Below are 24,056 nucleotides of genomic sequence, written 5' to 3' on the forward strand. Positions count from 1 at the left end.
TTAATTTATTGTCAATAACTGCATTCGTTAGTACAACAGCATACGTTGATCAGATCGATTGGATAATCAAGCTGGAATTAACGTTAGATTGCTCTTACCTCTGGCCGATGAGACTGCAGAAAGAATATTCCAATTCTGCTAGATCGTATTTCCGTTTGGCCGACGCCATAAGCTCCAAAAGCATAATGATTCTTGCGATCTTGCGATTCAATGCACTCTACTGTATCTGGATCCACGTTACAAAATAACTCCGCCCGGACGACATTCACTCACGCCCAGAGCCAAGCTTCCTGCAGAAAGTAAGTGCAATATCGACCGAATACCACCAGGCAGCGGTTTCGGGCCGTAGCGATCTCAGAGTGCCAGATTTTCCCACAGCCTTGCTGGATGAATTATGAATGGAAATAGCGAATAAAAGAAATAACGAGTATACTCGTTGTTGGTGGCCAACGATTGGCGGGCTATAACGAGTTAACTTGTCTTTGGCGGGGAATGTGTTAACATTAGTTCGGCCAGAGAAACAAATATACTAATTAAAATTGTTGGACCTGCGAGATTTGTACGTTGTAGGTATGCATTTTAAATGTAAGGAGTAAAAAGTTTTTTTTCTCTGGAATTTAATTGAGTAAAAGTACAAGTATACAAACCTAATAATACTTGAGTAAAGTACAAATCCCCCAAAACAGTACTTAAGTATTGTAACAAACACATCTGTCTGTACATGCCTGTATATAATCCTTTTTTTACATATCCCTTACCGACTCTGGCCAGTTACGCTGCTCGCCAGTATGACTACTAGGGCTGACCTTCGAATTTCTTTTTGGAATTCGAAGCTTCGGGCCGAGATTCGATTTTAATTCGAAGCTTCGATATACAAAAAAAAAGATTATAAATATTTTTTTTTTTTATTCTTTTTATATATATATATATATATCGTACTTTTCGCACTATAAGCTGCACCTGACTATAAGCCGCAGCAGCTAAATTGAATGATGTGTACATATATAAGCCGCACTGGACTATAAGCTGGATGTGTTTTAATGTTTAATTACCATATGTAAGGAGTGGAGCCTGCGGCTTAATTTGACTCAACACGGGAAACCTCACCCGGCCCGGACACGGAATTTAAGGATTGACAGATTGATTGCTCTTTCTCGATTCTGTGAGTGGTGGTGCATGGCCGTTCTTATATTGAGCTTTAAGTTCCCACCTCTACAGAGAATGACTCCCATTGGGACACAATACTGTCGGACAAATAACATTAACTCATTTACAAGTTGTATTAAGTTTAGCAAATAAGGGAACAGATAAATAACATTTCAATGCAGTAAAAAAAGCAATATTTCGATTTTCGGGTTTTGTCCAAATATAAGCCGCACCGTTATATAAGCCGCAGGGTCGAAAAATGGGGAAAAAAGCTGCGGCTTATAGTCCGAAAAGTACGGTATATATATATATATATATATATATATTTTTTTTTTGGGGACTTGTACAGCACTTTGTCAGTGCTGTAAAGTTTAAACCTTTTTAAATCTTAGACAAACAAAACGCTTTGCTTTCATGAAATATTGTAAGCCGTCATTTGAGGCTTTATAAAAGCAGCACAATGAACACAAATCTGTCAGTGCCGAGTCCGACCTCATCTTAAATAACATTGCTTGTTGTAGTTAACAAAGAGAGGCAGAGTTGATTTCGCACACACAAAAAAAATTATATATATATTTTTTTATAATCTAATTTTATTTTCATAGAATCCCATGCCCATTGAACGAAGCTTCGAAGTATTTAAGACAGCCCTACTTACTACCATAGTGTCTTTATAGCTGTATCTCTGTACATATTAATACTACAACTCTGTACATGCATCTGATTAGCACCATTACTCAGTAGGACTAATTTATATATTTTATACCCAGTTTAATCACCTGTACATTGTATAGTACTATTGCACGTTACTGTTACATTTGCACTCTGGTTGGATGCCAAACTTCTTTTCGTTGTGCTGTATAATGACGATCCATTTGAATCTAATTTAGATCAGTCGAATGTTCGAATAACCACGCCGCACATCCCTAGTACACACACTACTGTTCCGGGGCTCGAGACGGGACGGTAGATGGTCTTGTTTTGCTCTGGAGAATGCAGCATTGTCTTGTGTTCTGAGGCTGGTGCTGCTTGAATGGAGGATTTGTTGACGGTCACACCACTCTGAACAGAGGCTAGCACTGTGCAGTCGTTACCTCACACCATGTGCAGCACACAGGTGTGTGTGTCTGAACTTGTTTGTGTGTGTTCTGTGGTTGTTTATGTATTTACACTAGGGATGCTCAATATTGGCTTTTTTACCTATACCGATATTGTCCAACTCTTAATTTCCGATACCGATATCAACCGATACCAATATATGCAGGGCCCCCCCCATCCCCCCAAAAACTGAATAATTTCAGGTAATTAACATTACATATCTCTTGTTGTGGAATTAACAACATTATGCATACTTTTGACAATAAGTAAAATCAGAATTTGTTCTTACTTGCTTGCCTGGGTAAATAAAAGTTATAGAAATGTAAAAATATAAATTGAAAACCGATATTATTTTCCGATATCACATTTTAATGCCAATATCGGCCGATAATATCGGACATCCCTAATTTACACTAATCAGTTCCAATGTCCTCGCAAGAATGGATAACCCGAAAAGGTTTTCACTTGTCGAGATCCTTTTATGTGCTTTTTTAGGGTCGCGTTAATGAGTTAATAGAATGTGCTCACAAGTACTGTATGTATGTGCATGCATGCTTAGCCTTAAAGGGGACATATTGTTGTAATTTTCAATAAGTTAATGGGTCTTTGAGGTCTCCGTGTCTTTAAAGGTTTTTTGCTGAAAGAAAAACTCAGATTATGCGTTCTAGCAGCCTCTGTACCTTCCTGTTTCAGTCCTGTTCTCAACAGGCTGTTTCTGTCTGTAACGAGCGAGGCACTTTTATCGTACAAATACCATAATTATCGTACATCTAGCAATGGTGCATGAGCCTGTACCGTCAAATTAAATTCAGATCAAACTGTCAAACTATCAAATATGACTCGAGATCCGACGAGCATATCAAATTTGCCGTTAGAATGTTGTCGAATTTATTTTAGGTTGAACTTTAGGTGGAAAAGAGATTTACGCGAGCCGCCATTTTGTGCACGTGCATTTTTTTCCAAGATTGCACGCATGTTATTAATTATGGTGATTGTGGCTGCAATTCTGACGGGCTTGTTTCACGAGGGATGGTTCTCGTTTTTTTTTTTTGTGAGGCCCCCCTTCCCGCGAGGCCCTTTTTCATCATAGACTTAAAATCTAGTTTTGCTTATATGCTTATATATTTCACATTAGACACGTTTGTAGAATGTGTCTGACTTGTTCCTGACTCTGCGGCTCTGCAGATACACTATTGGAGCTCTGGGGCTCTGCAGCAGACATACTATTGGTTTCAACGAAGGGAGGGGTTACATGTGTACAGTCGGCCGGCGTGCGTCAGCTGCGTCTGACTATTTCGCGAGTGCAGCATTGGAGGTTATGCCAGCCAAGACGAAGAGGACAGTCGTTCGGCAGATGGACTGAAGATGAAAGTTGTTGCATGTAGTTAGAAAGTTCAGTCAGGCTAGCCATGTCGGCTTAGCTAAAGGCAGGGACAGCTAGTTAGCTTTAGCTAGGTTATAATATCGAGTGCTAATGTGTGGTTCAGTTGGGATAGCCATGTCGGCTAGTAGCTTAGCTAAAGGCTAACTAGCGTTAGCTAACCTAGAGAGAGCGCGTGCAGCATTGTTATGCCAAGATGAAGAGGACGGTCGTTCGGCAGATGAACTTCGTCAACTCCACGCGGTTGTCTCCATCCTCTTGGACGTTTGGTGAGTTTTTAATGCACTCTATTCTATTCCCACCGTGGATATATCTCTCTCTCTCTCTCTCGGGCCGGCTAGCTATCGTGGCTAAGGCTAACGTTATGTTGGCTAACGTTATGTGGAGCCAGCGGGCCGGCTAGCTATCGTAGCTGACGTTCTGTTGGACCAGCGGGCCGGCTAGCTATCGTAGCCAATGTTATGTTGAGCTAGCGGGCCGGCTAGCTGTCGTAGACGTTATGTTGAGCCAAGCGGGCCGGCTAGCTAACGTAGCTAACGTTATATTGAGCCAAACGGGCCGGCTAGCTGTCGTAGCTAACGGTGTGTACCTGGTGTCAGTACCTGGCTACTCTATTTGCAGTTAGCCTATTTAGCTGATGTCGGCCGTTGGCTCCTTGCTACTTTGTTTTCTCTGGTATAGACCCTCTTCTCTTTGGATTTAAGTGTTGATCTTTGTCCTTTTGGATCTATGTATATTCATGTTGCCTTTGTGAAGTTATCTTTTCCTTCTGTTTTGTTCTTCCATTAAAAGTTGAATATCCTTTAGGGGCTCATCTTAGCTGTCTTGCTTATCTCTCTCTCTGTCTGGACCACAGACCCATCTCTCTCTCTCTCTCTCTCTCTCTCTCTCTCTCTCTCTCTCTCTCTCTGTCTGGACCACAGACTCATCTCTCTCTCTCTGGACCACATACTCTCTCTGTCTGGATCATCACAGACTCTCTCTCTCTCTCTCTCTCTCTCTGAGCATTGCATTGCTTATAGTTGTCAATTGTGTTGGTCAGTTCATTGCAATTTTTCCTTCAGTCACATTTAGTTTTATCCTGCACCTGGCCTAAAACAGGTTGGATGTGCACACAGCTGCTCTACTGTGTTTATAGCAGAGCAACCATAACTGAAGCCTTGTAAACAAAGACATCAACACTAGAGTGTGTACTTCTATCTACACAGTACAGCCAAATCATTCCCATTGCTAGGCAAAAACTCCACCTGTTTTCTACACTGCTTCTTCCCTTGCTGGATTTTCTGCATTACTGCCACTTGTACATGTGTGTTGTGGAGAAATTTGTACAGTGTTACAAAGCGATAACACTGTATATTGACTGTAGAACGGGAGCTCTCTCTCGCTCTCTCTCTCTCTCTCTATCTTGCTATATGTTGACTGTATCATGCCCAGCCTCGGGCAGCGCTATTATTTAAGAATATGTTGACTGTATACAAAAAAAAAAAAAACGTTTTGAATCTCGCACAGGGCCTCGCATTTCTCCCAGGCGGCCCTGCCTGTAGATGCATATTTCACATTTCCTCAGGGTGACGAGCCCTCATTCTGTAAAAACAATGCAACACATGGAAGATTTTCACATTAGGGCCCCTTGTTAGACAGGCTGCTCATTCCATCTGTAGGAACAAACTGAAGTGTTGGACTTTACCTGCAGAAACCAGAGGCTGTGACTGTAGGCTAATGGGTTTATTTGGCAGCCTCTGCATAAAGTTGCTGTTGGTGGCTTAAAGATTGCACGGCCAAACAAATAACAAATAACTAGTAAGATGCTGTTGAGTGTCTTTCTGCTATGTGTAGCCAGGCCGTGTAGCATACACATGTCCTCATAGGGGTATTGTTCCCATTTTAAGAATTCACTATGTTCTGGCTGTGCCCCAGGTAGGGATGGGTACCGAATCAGGTACTTTTAAGAGTACCGACCGAATCACATCGGTAGTATATTCACGTGAGATCCACCGGTGCCACATTTCGGTATATTTTTTTTTAAGTCCGATGAAGTGAAGGTTTTGTTTACCGCGAAACAAAACTTACAGTATGAAGTGTGCCGCACGTTCACTCGCACAATACACGCTTACCTAGGATTTGACTTTATTCAACAACAAAGCAGTCGGGGCAATGGCACTTTACAAAGCTAGATGCAGACAACGCTCGCTGCAATATTATATATATTAACTTAATTAAACTTAATTAACTTAATATAATTTTACAACTTAATTAACTTAATTTAGATAACATTTTTAGACACTAAAGTTCAGAAAAAAGGTACCGTTGGGTACCGTATCGATTCAAAGTGAAAGGTACCCTAGCCCCAGGACAGTTGAGGTCAGTATTTGTGAACATGCACCGTTCTAGAACTCGGAGGCCTCTCTGAACCCTCCAACATGCAATGTCAAATCTGCGGCTGCTCCAACGATGATTAAAGGGGCTCTCTTGCATCCCAGTTACATCATCCATTTGGGAGGGTTCTCTCTCCAATTTCTAGCTTGAGGAGAGTGGTGCATGTTCACATATGCTGACTGAACTCTGCTGGGGCACGGGAAGAAGATGCATTCTTAAAATGGGTGATGTTCCCCCTTTTTTTTATCCCTGTTGGAACCTCTGAAATATTTAAATGTGATTTATTGTGGATTCAAGTAATGCATTTCAATCCTGTGTGTGTGTGATCACTGATCAGTGATGGTCTGTTTCAGTCACGTTATGTCAAATCCCTCTCCAACCCTTCCCCTCATGTCCTCTCTCTCTCTCCACCATCTCCTCCTCCTTCCCTCTATAGTCTCCAGGTGGCGCAACTCATTTTCCAGCCCCTCCTCTCCCGCCCCCTCCCTGAGAAGAGTAGCTGGGGTGTTGCCCATGGGTGCCTCCCCCTCGCCCGTAACGCTCTGCTCCACTCCTCAAGCCTATGCCAAGCATGGTAAACTCTTACTTTCCACTTTCCACTCTTACTGTACGTACTTATTTTACATGTATACACCTACTGTACACCTACTGTATACTTACTTTACACTCTTACTGTACACTTACTTTACACTATTACTGTACTATTACTGTACACTTTACACGATTACTGTACACTATTGATGTATACTATTGCTTTACACTCTTACTGTATTCTTACTGTACAATATTACTATACACTCTTACTGTACACTCTTACTATACACTCTTACTGTACACTCTTACTATACACTCTTAAGTCCAAAGCACACGGCAGGCGACCGACGTCGCCTGGCGATGCGATCGTCTGTCGCTCAACGACAATCGCTTGGCCCCCCCCACACCAGATCTGACCGCTCAGGTATAATAAGCTATGTGTCGCTCTGTCTAGCTGGGGGTGTGGTTTCCCCCCGGGAGATATGAGAGGACGGACCGGACGTTAGGTTGTTGTGAAGCGAGATGAATTAGCAGGTAGCTGTGTTGTGCATTACGAGGGAAGTATTAACCTGTAAAACCCATATTGAGCTGGAATTAAACCACCATATACGAATACAACCTCTCCTCATTCTTCCTGACATTACTGCATGACTGATCGCTACAATACGTTCATTACCACCGATTGGACAAGTATTATGCACCTGCTGAGAGTTTTTTCACAAGACTCGAACCGTTTTGTTCTCAACCATCATTTCTTTGGACAATAAACCTTACAAACATCAGCTGCAGCCTGGACATTAAACTCTGTCAACATCCACAACTTATTTTGTTACCCAAGTACAAAAACATCTAGTAGGTGAATCGTGGCGCATTGTCAATTTATTAGTTAATGACGAGCGGCCACTAAACCGTAAGTTCTCCAACTAACGTTATTTATTAAAATTGTTCCTGTTAATGAATAATTAACATAAGTAGCATGGTAATAATACGTAGGTTATTGATAAATGAATGCATTGATAAATTCATTTATATTACAAATGATACACCAGTAGAAGTCATGTTAATTTCCTCATTGTCCTTGCTGTGTCGCCTGCCGTCGCCTCAAAAAATAGGATCGGGCGATTTTTAGCCAGGCGACAGAAATTGCTGCGCGATCGTCGCTTCAAAATCTCCTGCCGTGTGGGTTCTCTCATTCATAACAATGGAAGCGATAGAATTCTGTCGGTCGCCTCGCTTAAAAAATCGGTCGCCTGGCAAAAAACGCCCGCCGTGTGCGACGCGTTGGACTTTACTGTACACTTACTTTACAGTCTTACTCTTACTATATACTCTTACTGTACACTCTTACTGTACACTTACTTTACTCTTACTTTACACTTACTTTACTCTTACTTTACACTCATACTATACACTCTTACTGTACACTTACTATACACTCTTACTGTACAATCTTACTGTACACTTACTTTACTCTTACTATACACTCTTACTGTATTCTTACTATACACTCTTACTGTACTCTTACTATACACTCTTACTGTATTCTTACTATACACTCTTACTGTACACTTACTAGGGGTGGGAATCACCCGATACCATATTATCACGATACTGAAGTCATGATACGATAGTATTGCGATTACAAATATATTGCGATATGCTGAGTATTGCGATATTAATTGTTAATATTGCGATTTATTACCTTTTTTCAACTGCAAAGTAAAACTGTCAACATGTTTTATCTAATAAAATAAAGTTTTCAGTCTGTTTATCTCACTTCAATAACTTTTATTGCAGCAAATGGGATTTTCTCAAGCAGACAGATGTCAACACTGTAATCTGTGTTGCATGTACCTGACAAACTGAACTGTTTGTATTAGTCATATTCCAACTTAACTGAATGCACACATGTGCGTGTGTGTGGACTACTGTACTATTACAGGTATTGAAATTAACAATGCAACTTCCTTATACAAAAAAGAAAATACAAATATTTGTATTTATATATAATTAAATATCTATACAGTATCGCCACGCAAAGTATTGTGATACTGTACACACTTACTGTACACACTTACTGTACACTATTACTGTACACCTACTTTACACTCTTACTGTACACTCTTACTATACACTTACTGTACACTATTACTGTACACTCTTACTTTAAACGTACTGTACACTCTTACTTTAAACGTACTGTACACTTACTTTACACTTGCTACACACTTACTGTACACTTCGTTGGAGCTCCACCATTTCCAGTATTGTGACCTCGATTTTAAACTGATAATAATGTATTTGCTCAATAAATGGCACATGTTGCTGCTGTTTTGTATAAGCATTAGCATTAGTGTTGCCTAGTTCTTAGACGACACACGGACCAAATAGCCATCCAAAAATGGGAATTAACCTTAACCTAAAGGAACAGTTTATTTAGTTTAAGAACCCAATTTTTTCCATCCAAAAGGAAGGACATACCTCAGTGACTTCCACTACCATTTCTATAAAAAGAGCAATTTCTGTTTCCAATATCCCCAAAACCAAAACACTGCTCCCAGTGCTTTTTGATGAGTTTGTGACAAAACAAGCTGGCTTTTCAAACAACCTTTTTAACTGTAAAATAGGCCTAGTATGATCTGCTTGGTTGGAGATTTAAAACCGTTCTCTATTTATTTGACCCTTTTCTCTTGGTTTTCCATTCAAATACGTTGACTGCATTATTGTGCAAAGGACCATGTGAACAATATCAAATTTCCAATGGGTATGTTTTTAGATGACCTCCCATTGAAACACCTCCTCTTACTGTATATCCTCTCCTGTTTCCCTCTCTCTCTTTACCTCCATCCCACTATTCCTCCTCTCTCTCTCTCAGCTCTGTCCCTGTCCTCACCCCTTCACCTGCAGCAGGCATTGAGTCCCATGGCGAGGGATCCCTCGGGTCTCACTGAGAGGACTCCCACCTTCTTCCCCCATCCAGCCAGACGCAGTAAGCCCTTAGTCCTGCTCCTCACTCCACTCCACTACTGCATCTATGGCTGTGGTAACCCAAGTCTTCCCTATGAGATTTGGCTGTGGTTAAACTAGTGTTCCCTATGAGATTTGGCTGTGGTTAAACTAGTGTTCCCTATGAGATTTGGCTGTGGTTAAACTAGTGTTCCCTATGAGATATGGCTGTGGTTAAACTAGTGTTCCCTATGAGATATGGCTGTGGTTAAACTAGTGTTCCCTATGAGATATGGCTGTGGTTACACTAGTGTTTCCTATGAGATATGGCTGTGGTTACACTAGTGTTTCCTATGAGATATGGCTGTGGTTACACTCGTGTTTCCTATGAGATATGGCTGTGGTTACACTAGTTTTTTCTATGATGTATGGCCTTGAGATCTGATGTTGTGAGGTTGCATTGCTGTGTGTCCACCACACAGTCTCCCGCTAAACGTCTCCCTTGGCGCTGTGTGCAATCTTGTTATTTATTGTCACTGGAGGCGGTATTCCATGAAGCCACTTCACACCCCAGCATTAAAGGGACGGTTATTTTTGTGTTCTTCTGCGCGCACTGTCTATCTTAGAAAATAAGGCTGGCTTTCATCATCTCTGGGCTCTTCTTCTTTCTCAGAGCTTGTGTTTCTCAGAACTGTGAGATCTTATTTGGATTATATATTATAAAGATTAAAACTTAAAAGGTGCTATAGATGGCATTTATTTTTATAATCCAAGTAAAGAGCTTTTAGAATGGTGTGGAATAAGAGTATTGCCCCCCCCCCCCCCCCCCCCCCAACTTCCGGTTCTGGAAGTAACATGTTTGAATTTCGATTCTTAATTTAGATTAATTAATTAATACCCTAGTTACAGTACAGCAACCAAATTAAACCGTAAGTCAACTGACAATATGAATAGTATGAAGAAAATAAAAGATTATTCAAAAAATTATTCAAAAAAATTATCTCCTGCGAAATAAGCTGTGACCTGTTTTGACCTGCACCTCAAAGAATCGGAATCCAGAATCGTTTAGAACAGGAATCGAAATGGAGAATCGGAACCGGAATCGTTCAAATCCAAACGATGCCCAATCCTAGGTATCGGTGTACGTGGTTGATGACTGCTAGGTTTTGACCGGTACATCATGCTTTTGTTGTCTTAACATGCTGTTGTGTGTTGTGTGTGTGAAGGCCGCAGCCTGCGCCGCTCCTTCCTCAGCCCTCAGTCCTCTCTGGACAGCGAGGCAGAAGACGACTCTATTGTCATGGGATACAAACTGCAGGACCTCACGGATGTCCAGGTCATGGCCCGCTTGCAGGAGGAGAGTAAGAGTTTCTTTTACATGACAATCTGAATGATTGGAGTGAGGGGAACAGACTGAAAGGTTTTATTAGATAAAATGGATCATGTGTATATATTTTTATTTATTGCAGATGTTGACCCAAGTTTTCCGCTCTGGGAATAATTAGCATTTGAAAGAATAAATTGCAATATATCGCAATATTACAATATTGTGACACTAGTATCATGATAATCTGGTATCGTGGGGCCTCTCTGGTGATTCCCACTCCTATTCCCCTTGTTGTTGAGGTTAGAATGTGTCTGGCTCATGGAGTTGGCCTTCATCTAGGACCAGTGTTTCTAGCGCCCTCGACCGGGGCGCCTGTTCCTTAATGATAAGCAAGCAGTGCAAGAATGCGGAAGCATTCTACCGTAGTGGCGTGCGGTAATGCGCCTTTCATTTTCCGCCGCCCAGCGCCCGCGTGCGTGCACCGGCGGCGGCGTGCTCGCTCAGGTGCGTGCGTGCGCCGGCGTGCTCGCGCGAGGTGCCCGCGCATGCGATCCCGCCTTGGTTCGACACGAGCGGAGCTCAATATATATAAGTCACCGCCCCTTATTCAGTATCGAGAAATAGCTCAATTGGCAACACTGCATGGCTGTGGATCCTACAGCTCGTTTGCTGGCGAGTTCGAATCCCATAAAATATATTTTTTTTAACGTGATTTTTTTTTTTTAACGTGTATTCTTTCGCCGGTTAAGGTTAGGCATGGTTAAGGTTAAGGTTAAGGTTAGGCATTGTTTCGGAGTTGGTTAAGGTTAGAACGGTTAAGTTTAGGCGCTGTTAAGGAGCTGGTTAAGGTTAGAGTTTGTCAAAGAGAATGGCAATAGACAGCCTATTTCCGCGCGACAGCTCCCAAAGCGGGCCTGAAAAGAAAGGCGCTTTACCGTAGTGGCGTGCGGTGACGAATGCTTCCGCATTTTTGCACTGCTTGCTTATCATTAAGGTAGACGCGACCGGGGCTTGCTTCTTTTGACAAGACCACAATACTGGTCATATTTTAATATTGTACTGAATATGGGTCCCGAGGGGAAGACTAAATGTATTGTTTGTGTCCTGGGCTAAAGAATTTGAGGAACCAACAACAACCTATGATCTTGACCAAATACATTGGAAGACTCCCATCATTGACCAGCACAATGGGCCTCATTCACGAAGTGATATAAGAACAGATTTAGTTCTTAACTAGCATTTCTTCTTATTTTGTTCTTACCATTCAGCAATGTTTTCTTATTTTTGCTTTTCTCTTAGGCAAGACCAAACTTTAGGAGTGGTCGAGACCACTCTTACCCAGATGAGAAACTCTTACAGAGATAATAAAAAGCCTACCATTGGTCAATTGCCCTCAAATACAACTTTAAAAATCCAGAACTTTTCAATAATAATAATAATTATTATTATAACTTATGAATGAATGAAGTTTATTTTACGGTCTTGTTTAAAGACAAATCAAACACACCTGTGTGGACTTGCAAAAAAGATAAATAGAAAATCACAAATGTACATATTCAAGGCAAGCTCACACACAAAATCAACGACCGAAAAAAAGGAATAGGCTGAAGCACATGCTTATTTTTGCCTACCCTTTACAAATTCTTAAAAACGAAATATATTTTAATATAAGAAAGAGAAACTTAAAATATGCTGCAAGTGTTTGTTTTACTCTTAAACTGTACTCCTGAATTATTTTATCCTTTTTAAGGCTTTGTTAAATCTCCCCCGAGAAGTACACAACTTCAACTCGTCACTAAGGCTATTCCATAATTTAACTCCCAAAACACATCTAGCTTTTACATTAGTTCTTACCTTTTTACATTTTTTAAGAATACACAACCCTCTTAAATTATACTTTCCTTCTCTTGGTTGAAAGATACATTGAATACAAACTGGTAGGCTTTTACTCTTAGCACACAAAATGATTTTATGTACACCATATCTAAAAAGAAATTATGTGCAGGACTTTATGAATAATGGATTTGTCGATTCAAGGTAACTAGCTTTGTTTATTATTCTAATAGCTCTTGTCTGTAGTTTAATAATAGGATCTATATTTGTTTTATAAACATTCCCCCAGACCTCAACACAATATGACATGTATGGCACAAGTGAAAAATGCAATATATGCAAACATTTCTGATTTAACAGCTCCCTTGTTTTGTACAGAATGCCAATAGATTTGGCTAATTTACCTTTGATATATTGTATATGTGGCTTCCAACAGAGTTTGTGATCTATAATCACACCTAAGAACTAGGGGTGGGAATCGCCAGTTTCATCACGATACGATATCGATTCTTTGGACAACGATACAATATTTGCCGATATCACAAAGTCTGCCACGATACGATTTAGATTCAGGTGCCTGCAATCGATATGAGACGATATTATGTGCCCATTTAACACAATCGGTCACATTTAGATCAACTCAAAAAAGGCAACGGAAGGCGGCTAAGTGGAGCAGTGGGCAAGGCGCTCACCACTAATGCAGGAGATGCTGGGTTCGAGCCCAGCTCTCTGCATTGCTACCAGCTTGGCTGGTCGTTCATACTAATACAATTGGCAGTATTAGGGGGTGGGAAGCTGGCGGGTGGGGATCGGACGTTGTGGACAGCGACTCCTACAGGTCGGTTGGTGCGCCTGCCCTGCGCAGTAGAATCAGGAAGCAACGAGGGCGGCGTGTCCCTCCCACGCAGACCCTCGCCGCTGAGAGATCGCAGGTGAAAAGATGCGACAGCTGCCTCCTCGTGTACCGGAGGGGACACGTGATGCAAGGCTTGGTCCACATTGCAGCCGACCTGTGGGAGGCATGGCCTAACAGCGTTCGAGACAGGGAGGGTAGAATTGGACAATACGAAATCGGGATGGGAGAAAAATAAAAAATGGGAGAAAAAGTAGATAAAAAAAAAAGGGCAACGGAAATATCAAAACAATCTATTGTTTTTGTAATACAAATAGACTACGTAAAAACCTTTGGAACTCACAACACGCAACCTAAAACCCCTCCCTCTCCCAAACTTTTCCTACAATTGTTTTATGTTGCATGATGATCATGAATACATATATTATGTATTGTATTTTCTATGTTTAAATATCAACATTATCTGTCCATCCTCAGTAAATACTATCAATATAATATACTCCTGACTTCATCTGGTCTTTTCAAAAGCACACGCACACAGAATGCCAGTCCCCAGTCCCCACACACAGAATGCCCCCCCCCCCCTCCTTCCCCAGTCCCCTCCTGTTCTCTCTCAGGGTTAGCTGCTTAGCTTAGTTAGCGTAAGCAGCTAACGTAACGTTAATTTAGGTCTTTAACGCGACGTGGGCATAAAGGAATGGCGACGATGCAAAGCATGTTAGATGCATTTGACCCGTTGCGGGAAAGAAACTGCACAGACTTACAGTATATCGGGTTGCAAAATAGGCGCTCTGTAGCCCTGCTCTGCTGTACAGAGCTACACAGCGTTTCACACTACTGGGCGGATACGACTCGCCGGATTTTCAAAATGGAGTTATCACAATATGAACCGATCTTTTTGCGTTGCATCGATCCTATTTGATTATTGATAATAGATCAATATATCGATCTGGATTGATGTATCGTCCCACCCCAACTTATTGAGTGTGCTCTGTCTGAAATGGATTATATATTGCTGTTAGAACAGTTGGATGCATATAGAACGCATATTTAGAGATAGTCTACATCCGTGGTTCCCAAACTTCTTGTTTATGCGGACCACTAGATTGTTATCAAGAACATTTGCGGACCACCTCGTATGCAAACAGTAAAATTAAATAAATAAACAACTGACTTTGACCCGCGTCGCGGGCACTGCGTTCCGTTCTCAGAATGGATTTGAGAGAGCGAGAGAAGTGCCATCCAGTCTGACTTGGAGCATGCACTGTACTGTACTATGCACACTGCCAGCCAGGCTTTTATGCAGAGATATTCAGACTCTCTAGATCTATTTGCAGAGCCAGATGAGTGGCTGCTTAACCGGTATTTCCCAACCTACTGCGTGATTGGCTCTTAACAAACGCAGTCGTTCAGTCTTGACAAAGCCTACTTTGCTGGAACGATAAATTTTGCATGTACTGTCTGTATACAGTACGTGTGTGTGTGTGTGTGTGTGCAGGAGGTGGCCAGAAGTGCGCAACTAGACGGTATAAATATGGAATATTAATAGTCTATTCCACTATATAGCTATAGGTGCTGTATGATGACAATACATTTTAATCTGAGCAAAGCGCAAAGCACTCCAGCGCTACCTGTTGAATACGGGGATCCGCTCATGCAATGCAGACCCAGTTGTGCACACGGCTCTCGTATTATGAGTCCGCGGGGCGTGTCTGTATGCAAATAATTTCAGTTTAGAATTGAGTGGGATTCATCATTCGACACACCTGGGTAAGAACAGATTTGGACGTTAAGAACGGGTTGATAAATGCGGCGGTGGCTTTTCTTATTTGTTCTCTTGTTACCTGTTAAGCCGTAAGGTCCCCTTATAAGGAGACCCTGCTTTTCTTTATCATAAATCGATCAATAGAGATCGTATAGATCCCCATGTGGGGTATCATTGGAAAGCCACACTCATTGGCTACAATCCTGTCCAAATTTTTTTGAGATCGCCAAATGATTGACGGAGCGAGAGCCCCGGGAGTCGGGGTGGTAATGTGTACTTTGGCGCACGCCTCACATATCGGCATGTAACTCAGGAACCGCTAAACGGATTTTGTCACCTGAAAGGGCAATCGACAGGCAACAAATAGGGCTTTAATTCTACCTATATGTTGTATTAAAAGAAATGCACACTCGAGCCGCTAGAGGTCAAATCGTCCTCATGTGGGCCCACATGTTTACCGAAAATAAGAATTTCTCGGAAAAATGCTAATTATATCTCTTATCGTAAAACCGCAAGGAAATGACTAAATCCAGATTTAACCCTGCCATTGGAAAGAGTAGCCTTTTCCCTATCCATAGATGTATGATTAGGTCAAGTTCAAGGTCAAATATGAATTTATAATTAAAATTGATTATCATGTATTACTACAAATCCTTCTGTTTGCTCATCTTCCCTTTATTCATTTGCTTAGATATCTTTTACACTTTATCTCAAGAAGGTGCTGAATGAGCTCAGTGAGCGAGCTCGGTTCCAGCACAATTGTAACATGGTGTTATTCACCGGCACAGATGCAAAAATAAATAATCATTTATATTCTCCTTTTTTTCATTACAATTTACTCAAGCCTAGTAACAGACACAATATTTCTGACACTGGGAATACATACCCCCAGGTCCCTAGATGTTCCTAGATACCAATAACATGCTAATTGACCTTGTAGAAGTGGAGCAATCTTCCATTTACTTAGGCATGTACCTTTAGGCGAAATTTCTGAAAATAGGGCTACAGCTTAACAGACGGACTGTTAAGAAACAATATAAGAAAAATAATAAGAGTATTGGTGAATGAGGCCCAATGATCGGTTAGTTCTGCCAGGACACCTCTCTGAAGAGTGTTAATTGGGCTTTTTTTTAAGAGCAGGTTTGAAACTATCTGTTCAGTGGTGAGTGCATTTAGAATGAAGTAGCCCGTTCTCAACATGTCCTCTCTCTCTCTCTCTCTCTGTTCCCTCCTCGCTAACACTTTAACATGTGATACTAGACCTCAGAGCTCATCGCTACTTCAGCTTCATTAACCCCCGAAGGTGATGACTGACTGTGTGTGTGTCCTGTCCATCTGTTTGTGTGTGCATGTGATGTGCTTTTCTGTGTGTGGATGTGTATCTATCTGTGTATCTATCTGTGTGTGTGTGTGTCTGCCCGCTGGTCCTCACGTCTCCCTCCCCCAGGCCTGAGGCAGGACTACGCCAGCAGCAGCAGCACGTCGGCGGCCCTGGCCCCCCGCCGCAGCCACAGCTTCTCCTTCCAGCTCAGCCAGCTCTGTGCCGCCCCCGACCTGGAGGAGGAGGAAGAGGAGGACTACGGCCTCCTGCCTCCCCCGCAGCCCCGTCTCGCGCGCCTGCGCCACTCCCACACCTTCTCCAGCACCAGAGACTGGCGGCGAAGCACCAGCTCCCTCTGCACGCCGCCTTCCAGCCCCTCCACCCCACCCTACCCTTCGGCGGCGGGGCTCTCCTTTCAGCCGCAGCCCCCGGGCCCGGCCGGCCCCTACTACGCGCCCGAGCAGCTCCAGCAGCATGGCTTCAGGCCCGGATCAGGTGAGCCAGGGGAGGGATGAATGAATGAGAACTTTATTTAACAGATTGCAGAATGGGTACAATGCAGTACGGCTCAATACACACAATTGTTAAGGGGACGCAGACCAGAGGAAGACGTTTGTCTTGTTTACATCAGGGTCCCCCATTTTCAATTCATAGGATGATGTGTCCCCGGGTCTAGCTGAAGCTGATCTTTGCTTTTACAAGACTTGCGTGTGTCGAGGAGGATTGGGGTCAGTTTCACTTTGGAAGTGGATTTTCTCAGTCAGATATTGGGAGGATGTGATGGTCATCGTGAGTTGGTTGCATTGCATTGTTTCGGCAGATAATTGGTATCGGTCGATTTTGGGCGCTCAAAAACGCACCTCAAGTTGGTGCAATTGTATTTTGTGTGTTGCTTAATATAAGTGCTAAGTGAACAACAGAATAAAATACAAAAGAAGGAACTATATTCTACCAAAGTACACCCAATAATATACATGGCGGGTGTAGAATATAATTCCTACGTGAAACCGCTCACAACATGGTCTATGGATTATGTTGAGTAACCAGGCCGTGACTTATGGAAAGAGACGTTTCTTTTGAGTTTTTCTACTGGCATTTATTTTATTTTTTTATCTACTTTTTCTCCCCATTTTAAATTTTTTCTCCCATCCCAATTTCGTATTATCCAATTCTACCCTCCCCTGTCTCGAACGTTGTTAGACCATGCCTCCCACTGGTCGGCTGCAATGTGGACCAAGCCTTGCATCACGTGTCCCCTCCGGTACACGAGGAGGCAGCCTGTCTCATCTTTTCACCTGTACAGCGCGATCTCTCAGCGGCGAGGAGTAACGCGTCGGAGGCTCACGCTGCCCCTGTTACTAATTTACCATGAATAATGAACTCATTTTCTAAAGGGAGTATAGAACAAGAAAAAAGGAGAATTACTCGCTCAACGTGAGAATTTGTTGACCCGGGCGGCCATTTTGGATAAGCATACCGATACAAACATTGGAAAAACATGTGTAAAATACAAATCTTCCCTGGTATTGTTATCAACTTTGGACCCAACTCTATTACATTAGCACTCGGAGTGATTCTTAAAATCCAGAATGTTTCCTTTCAAAAGAGACCAGACTCATGCATGTGCTATAAGTGGTTCAAGAATAGTGACCAATTTACTTTGGGTATGCAATGGACAGGCATGTTATGCAAAATGTGCCTGGGTGGATAAGGGTTAGCTGCGTGTGATTTGCACCCGCTACAGTATGTGCTCCATCTTAAGAACCTAACACGCCTATACGGTGTGCAGTTTGCTCCCGATATCTGGCAGCGCAGTTGGCTCCTGATATGGTAACATTTTATAATTACTGCCCATGCAACAGTATGCATGTCCTAGGACAATCGGGAATTGGAAGTCCTGATGAATCAATAGCTCTTAGTTTCTATAACAGATAGACATAACAGTATTTTTCACCATTTGTATTTAGTTTATTTTGTAATGTATAGAGCTTTCTTAATTTGTATTTTCATGACACAATTGCATTCTTTTGTTTTGTCACTATCTTTTGTCATTGTATTTCACCCTTTGCGAATAGCAAGGTTTGTTTTGGGGCTATTTGCACAGGCATAGCATCAGAAAAAGCCATGCAATCCCTTTGTGAAATTGGCCACTGATATGCGAAAATTAACTAAATGGGTTTTATTTCTATAATAATATAAAGAATTGAAAGAAATTCATAAATAAAGAGCATACACCAGTTGGGGTGGTGGGCAAGTCATGTACTCGGTGGAGCCTGAACACAGTGACGCTGGTATCACAGACTACCACGGCATGCCTAATAGATGGCACTCCAGTTAAGAGGAAAATCTGCAAAGTGGTATACATATTGGACAATATGGGTGAGGAAAACTGTGTATGGACCTCACAAACGGTATTGTTACAGCCTTACTATTTACAAATAATTGAGAATTCTGGCAATAAATCAAAATGTTTACATTTTGAGTTTTACAATTGAAAGTGGATTGATCCCAACCATGATCAGATTAGGTTGACCTTTTTATATCCGTTTAAAAAGAAAAACTCCATCTGATAAATTATTGAATTTCCTTGGATAAAAAGTCTTCTAATGAGTTCTATTTTTCTCTGTGTTGTACATGTTTTTGTGTGTACAATATCTGTGTATTTACTGTACGTGTATTCGTGTATGTTGTTGGCCATACTGTTTTGGGGACAATTCCACTGGGGACGCAGCTGAGTATGAGAGTAAGTGTTCATGTTCATAGTGACCCCCCCCCCCCCCACTTAATTTCACGGCACAATTTAATATCTGCAGCCTTACAAGCAATAAACCATTTGCAGACAATTCATGCATCTCCAGTTAATCCTAATATTAATTCAAAATACATCATTCGAACGTGTGCTCTTTTTTAATATTTCATATCCAGCGTTGATCAGCTATCAACATATTGAGATGTTTGGTCTCGTTTGGAGGAATAACTCTCAGTACAGTGATCGCCAGTCGACTGATCTGCACTGATGTCTAATACAAACGTACTAATACTGTCGCGGCAGTACGTCTTAAGCCTCTTGTAGAAGCGCTCCTTAAGCCTTTCACTACCACACTACAGAAGGTTAACCCCTTCACTACCACACAACAGACGGTTAACTGTCTGTAGTGAACGGGTTAACCTGTAGTGTGGTTGTGAAATGGTTAACCATTTGTGTGCCAGTGAAAGGGTTAACCTTCTGTATTGTCGCAGTGCAAGGGTTAACCATTTGGTAGTGTGGTAGTGAAAGGGTTAAGCCTCTTGTAGAAGCGCTCCTTAAGCCGTCCTGCCAGAGCTCTCTTCCCGTTCCGTGGCAGAGACTAGCGACAGGGCTTGATGGGATTAGAGCAGTGGTTCTCAAACTATGGGTTGCGACCCAAAGTTGGGTCGTGGGTAGATGACAGTGGGGTCGCATTGGAAAGTAAAAAAGATGTGTGTATTTTTTTGGTAAAATGTTTTATGTTCTGGCAACATATTTTGGCTAAATTTGCCTCATTTTATAAATGTGTATTGATAACATAATGCTATAATTAAATGTTCTAATAAATATGCATGATCAAGTTCAACAACGTGTGCTTTTATTTTGATATTCCTTAGTTCCACATTGAAATTATGCGATAAGTGGGGTCGCCCAAAAATATCCTAAATAAAATGGGGTTGTGGTATAAAAAAGTTTGAGAACCCCTGGATTAGAGTGTTGGGGTATATATGACTGTGGCGGTTGGGGGAGCAAGGACGGCTTGGTGTGTCGGAGAAGCGGGTGGTTGGTGGTGGGACACGAAGGCATAACGACACGGACCCTTAGGTGCACGGGACCGTTTGCATCCCATGGTGTTTGTGGTTCCTTTTTTCATTCCAGAATTAGATCCTCCATTTGGGAAGGGACACAAGTGTCATAGATACGAAGCAAAGTGTCATGAGTGAGTTAGTGAGAATCGCTGGTCTAGGAGGTGCTTTGCATCTAAAACATGTTGCCTACTGGGACTAAATGATTGCTGCTGTGAAAGCAAAACTAATAGCCTAACTAACTGAATATTACTATATAATTTTTAATTGTTTGATAAATTTTACTATAATAATTTTATAATATAATAATTTCCACTTAACATGGCTCATAATGGATATGTGTGTATTGTAGTATTTTGGAATGAAAACATTGATGTCATTGTTTTTAACTGTCTTTGTCAGATAAACTGCGAGGGAGCATGCCTAACCTGGTGCGGGCTCCCAGCATGCCCAGCGTGCCCATTCCAGCCAATCTCTGCGCTTCCCCTTCTTCTCTCCATAACAGCCAGAGCTTTGATTCGTCCAGTGGGCTGGCTCGGCTGCAGTCGTCCAGTGAGACACTTCTCTCTTTTTTAGTCTCAGTGACTGAACTAGGAACTGCTTTCTGGGTCTGAAAGATGAGACCACTCAAAGGATCTTGCAGTTTCATATTTTTTGAAAGATTGACGCAACAAAGTTATGTAACAAACCTGAGAACATAACAATAATGTGTTCTATAGGTGAAATTCAAGGCACACGCAAAGTTACTTTCGGTTTGTTTTAATACACCCATACAACAAATTGACTCTACTAAATGGTTTATGGCATGTGCAGTTCCTGTATTGTTTATATACTTTAGGCTACATATCAGTGAATTTCACAATAGAGACGGAACATGCACTGTAATTATCTGCCAGTAGAGGTCACTAAGACTGAGGGGAAATTAATTTATCCTACTTGCTGTTGTCATGCCTCCAAAAAAGGCACAATGTCACAGCTCGTTGGCCATGGTTGTCACTGTTAATCACCTGTTATTTGACTACAGTCACCTGTTTGCCCACCAATATATTTGCCATGGAATACTGTGAATAGAGGATCTCTAACCTCCGTCTGCTTGTATTTCTCCTCTCTCGCTCTCTCGCTCTCGCTCTCTCTCTCTCTCTCTCCTCCCCAGGCCAGCTACAGACCAGGGTCCAGAGTGTGGGAAACTTCACTTCATTGTCACGGCAACCGCTGAAAGCCACCGCCTACGTCAGCCCCACTATCAAGGGCTCAGTCTCCATGCCTACCTCTGCCGGCCTCCAGTCTCTGGGCAGCAGTAACAGTGGGATCCCCCTGCCCAGCAAGCCGTCTGGTGGGGGTGGAGGCAGCACCAGCCCCGCCTCCACGCCCACCACCCCACGCAGTAGCCTGCCCCGCCCCGCCTCCTTCATAGGCACCACCACAGGCTTCACCCCCCGCAGCAAGATCGCCCAACCGGCGCGCAGGTAAACGAAGGGTGGAACTTGTGAAATGATTCACCCTGGTGTTTTGCATTTATGTTTTATCAAATTACCTAAGGTTTTCCAGAATTGACTTTGGTGTATAATGTGGTTTACAGAGAGATCGTTTTTTGTTTTTTAAGAAATTGAATTTGTACTTAATTGGAACTAAAAACAGTGGAGGAATTTGACATCTGAATGTAAACATTTACAAACATTTAGCCGTCTTATACACCATCAGTCCTTGCATCAAAGGTTCAGACGATCTTTTGACCGTAAAAAGAAAAACATGTATAATATATATATAAATATTATAATTTTTTTGTCTTCCTACTTCTACTCAGTTTGTTGACGCCACCAAGGAGCCTGTCCACCCTCAGTGCCCTACATGATGGAAGCTGGAGGGACGGCTGCTATTGATGAATAGATGGGACATAAAGATGGATGAAGAGGTATAGACGCGCCCCCGCTGGCTAGGGGAACTCTCTACACCACACAAAGTGTTCTGTCTTGGGGGGGGGGGGGGCCTGACTGATGGCGGACCAAATTTGAAAGATCTAAAGAAAAACCTCAAGTGCATGACCTCACGCACGTCTACACTGGATACTCTGGAGAGGGGGTTTGAGATGCACCCATTCTGCATAGAATAATGGGGAAAGTTTTTTTTGTATCATACAGAGGAATTAGGTCCTCGTGCATTGGATCTGTGGTCCATTTCTACGCAGAATCTCTTGGCGGTGTGGGGATAACTACATCTCTTATCTCTGGTAATTTATTAACAACGTTGTCGTTGCTCACAAATATAAAGGGTGCATCGACTGGTTTCCCTGCGTGCTGAGTGCCAAGGGGAAGTCGTTCCCTGTTGCTATTGTGCAATAACCCACTGGGTCATGGGTGGGGAAAAGTAACCCTAACCCACTGACGAGGGCTGCCGGTCCCTACTAATTCAGCCTCCGATTGCTGCTTTTGTTTTTACTTTGTAACTTGTGATTAATAATCGGGTGTCAGGCGATCCAAACGATGCTGCTAACAGTGAATCGCTCCCTGTTGTTTTTGGGCAAATTTGATCCCAATTTTTCTACATCACAAGAAATTATATAATATTTATTAGTGTACAAATCTATCTATTCGGTGTTCGTTGAACTCATCATTGTGTATTGATGCAATATTTATTGGATTTTCAATGTGAAGCATCGTGACCAAATTTAAGCAAACTGTCTTGAGAGTTTTTTTTTTTTATTCTTTTTTTTTACTAAAAGTCCAATCACAGAAATTGTGTCACAGAACATTGTGCATATTAACACTTTATATTCACTTTATATTCACTTTATAGTTTATACTTATTACTCAGTGGTATATATAAGGTATTTTTGTTTCTGAATTTAATACAAATGTTCCTGTTCTTTACAATTATGATTGCACTTGTTGTTTTTGGATATTTATCAAGAGCACGGAGTAGATGTTTCTTAAATGTTTTGTTTTTTGGGGGGGTGGGTAACAATTCTAATGTAGCACATTTTGTTTGCAATATTGAACTTGTATTTTTAAAAGGTGATTACACTTCATGGCACATTTCACAAGATCTCACTCACTCACCTTTGTTACTGTACTTGATTGAATGAGTGTGTAACATTTTAATAAAACATTTTAAATTTTTCATTTCTGTAATCATTACATGTAGGAATACTTCTTTATTGTGCCCATGCCAGACCAGAGGCATAGTATATCTATTTGTTGCTGCTTAAGCTTGGATTTGCACAAAGCAGGATTTCACTCGTAGCATCTTTAGGAAATGCCCTCAAGGAAATATATTAACTTTTCTATTGTCAAAGGTTATATTTATACAGATCAAGGATGCTAGTGATCTTGGAACAGATCTGAATCCACTCTGATAATTTGTAATTCGTCCACCACCTTGTGGAATATTGTAGGCTTTAGGCTGTTTAATTGTTGTTACCCTGGAAGGCTGGCCTACAATGGCAAATTTCTCTAACTGACTGACTCCCCATTGCTGAAACACGCATGTTGTTAAAACGCATGTTGCGGTCTTGTCCAGCCTGAAGGAACACACCAACATTATGGGAAATATCCTTACCGTCTTTATGGAGTCGGACAAGAAGATGGATACCAATTTACTCTCTGTGCATTCAGTAAAAAGCTATCCGGTTGCAAGCTAGCCTAGCTTTGCACAATTTAATGGAAG

General features: G+C 41.9%; 1 protein-coding gene across 1 annotated transcript in view; it reads left to right on the forward strand.

Moving 5' to 3' along the window:
- LOC311230599 (SLAIN motif-containing protein 1-like) overlaps positions 1-22,273 on the forward strand; it is a gene marked incomplete at both ends in the record, with an annotated part of 41,329 nt that extends 19,056 nt beyond the window's left edge. The window contains 7 exons of the mRNA XM_084316926.1: positions 6,438-6,575; positions 9,411-9,524; positions 10,708-10,842; positions 16,707-17,075; positions 20,796-20,945; positions 21,535-21,859; positions 22,198-22,273. Coding sequence (XP_084173052.1) covers positions 6,438-6,575; positions 9,411-9,524; positions 10,708-10,842; positions 16,707-17,075; positions 20,796-20,945; positions 21,535-21,859; positions 22,198-22,273 — 1,307 coding nt within the window. The remainder of the gene's footprint in view (positions 1-6,437; positions 6,576-9,410; positions 9,525-10,707; positions 10,843-16,706; positions 17,076-20,795; positions 20,946-21,534; positions 21,860-22,197) is intronic.
- Between the last annotated feature and the right edge of the window lie 1,783 nt (positions 22,274-24,056).

The sequence above is a fragment of the Notolepis coatsorum genome (genome assembly GCF_963971535.1).
Source record: "Notolepis coatsorum genome assembly, chromosome: 1".
In the NCBI taxonomy this organism is placed as follows: domain Eukaryota; kingdom Metazoa; phylum Chordata; class Actinopteri; order Aulopiformes; family Paralepididae; genus Notolepis; species Notolepis coatsorum.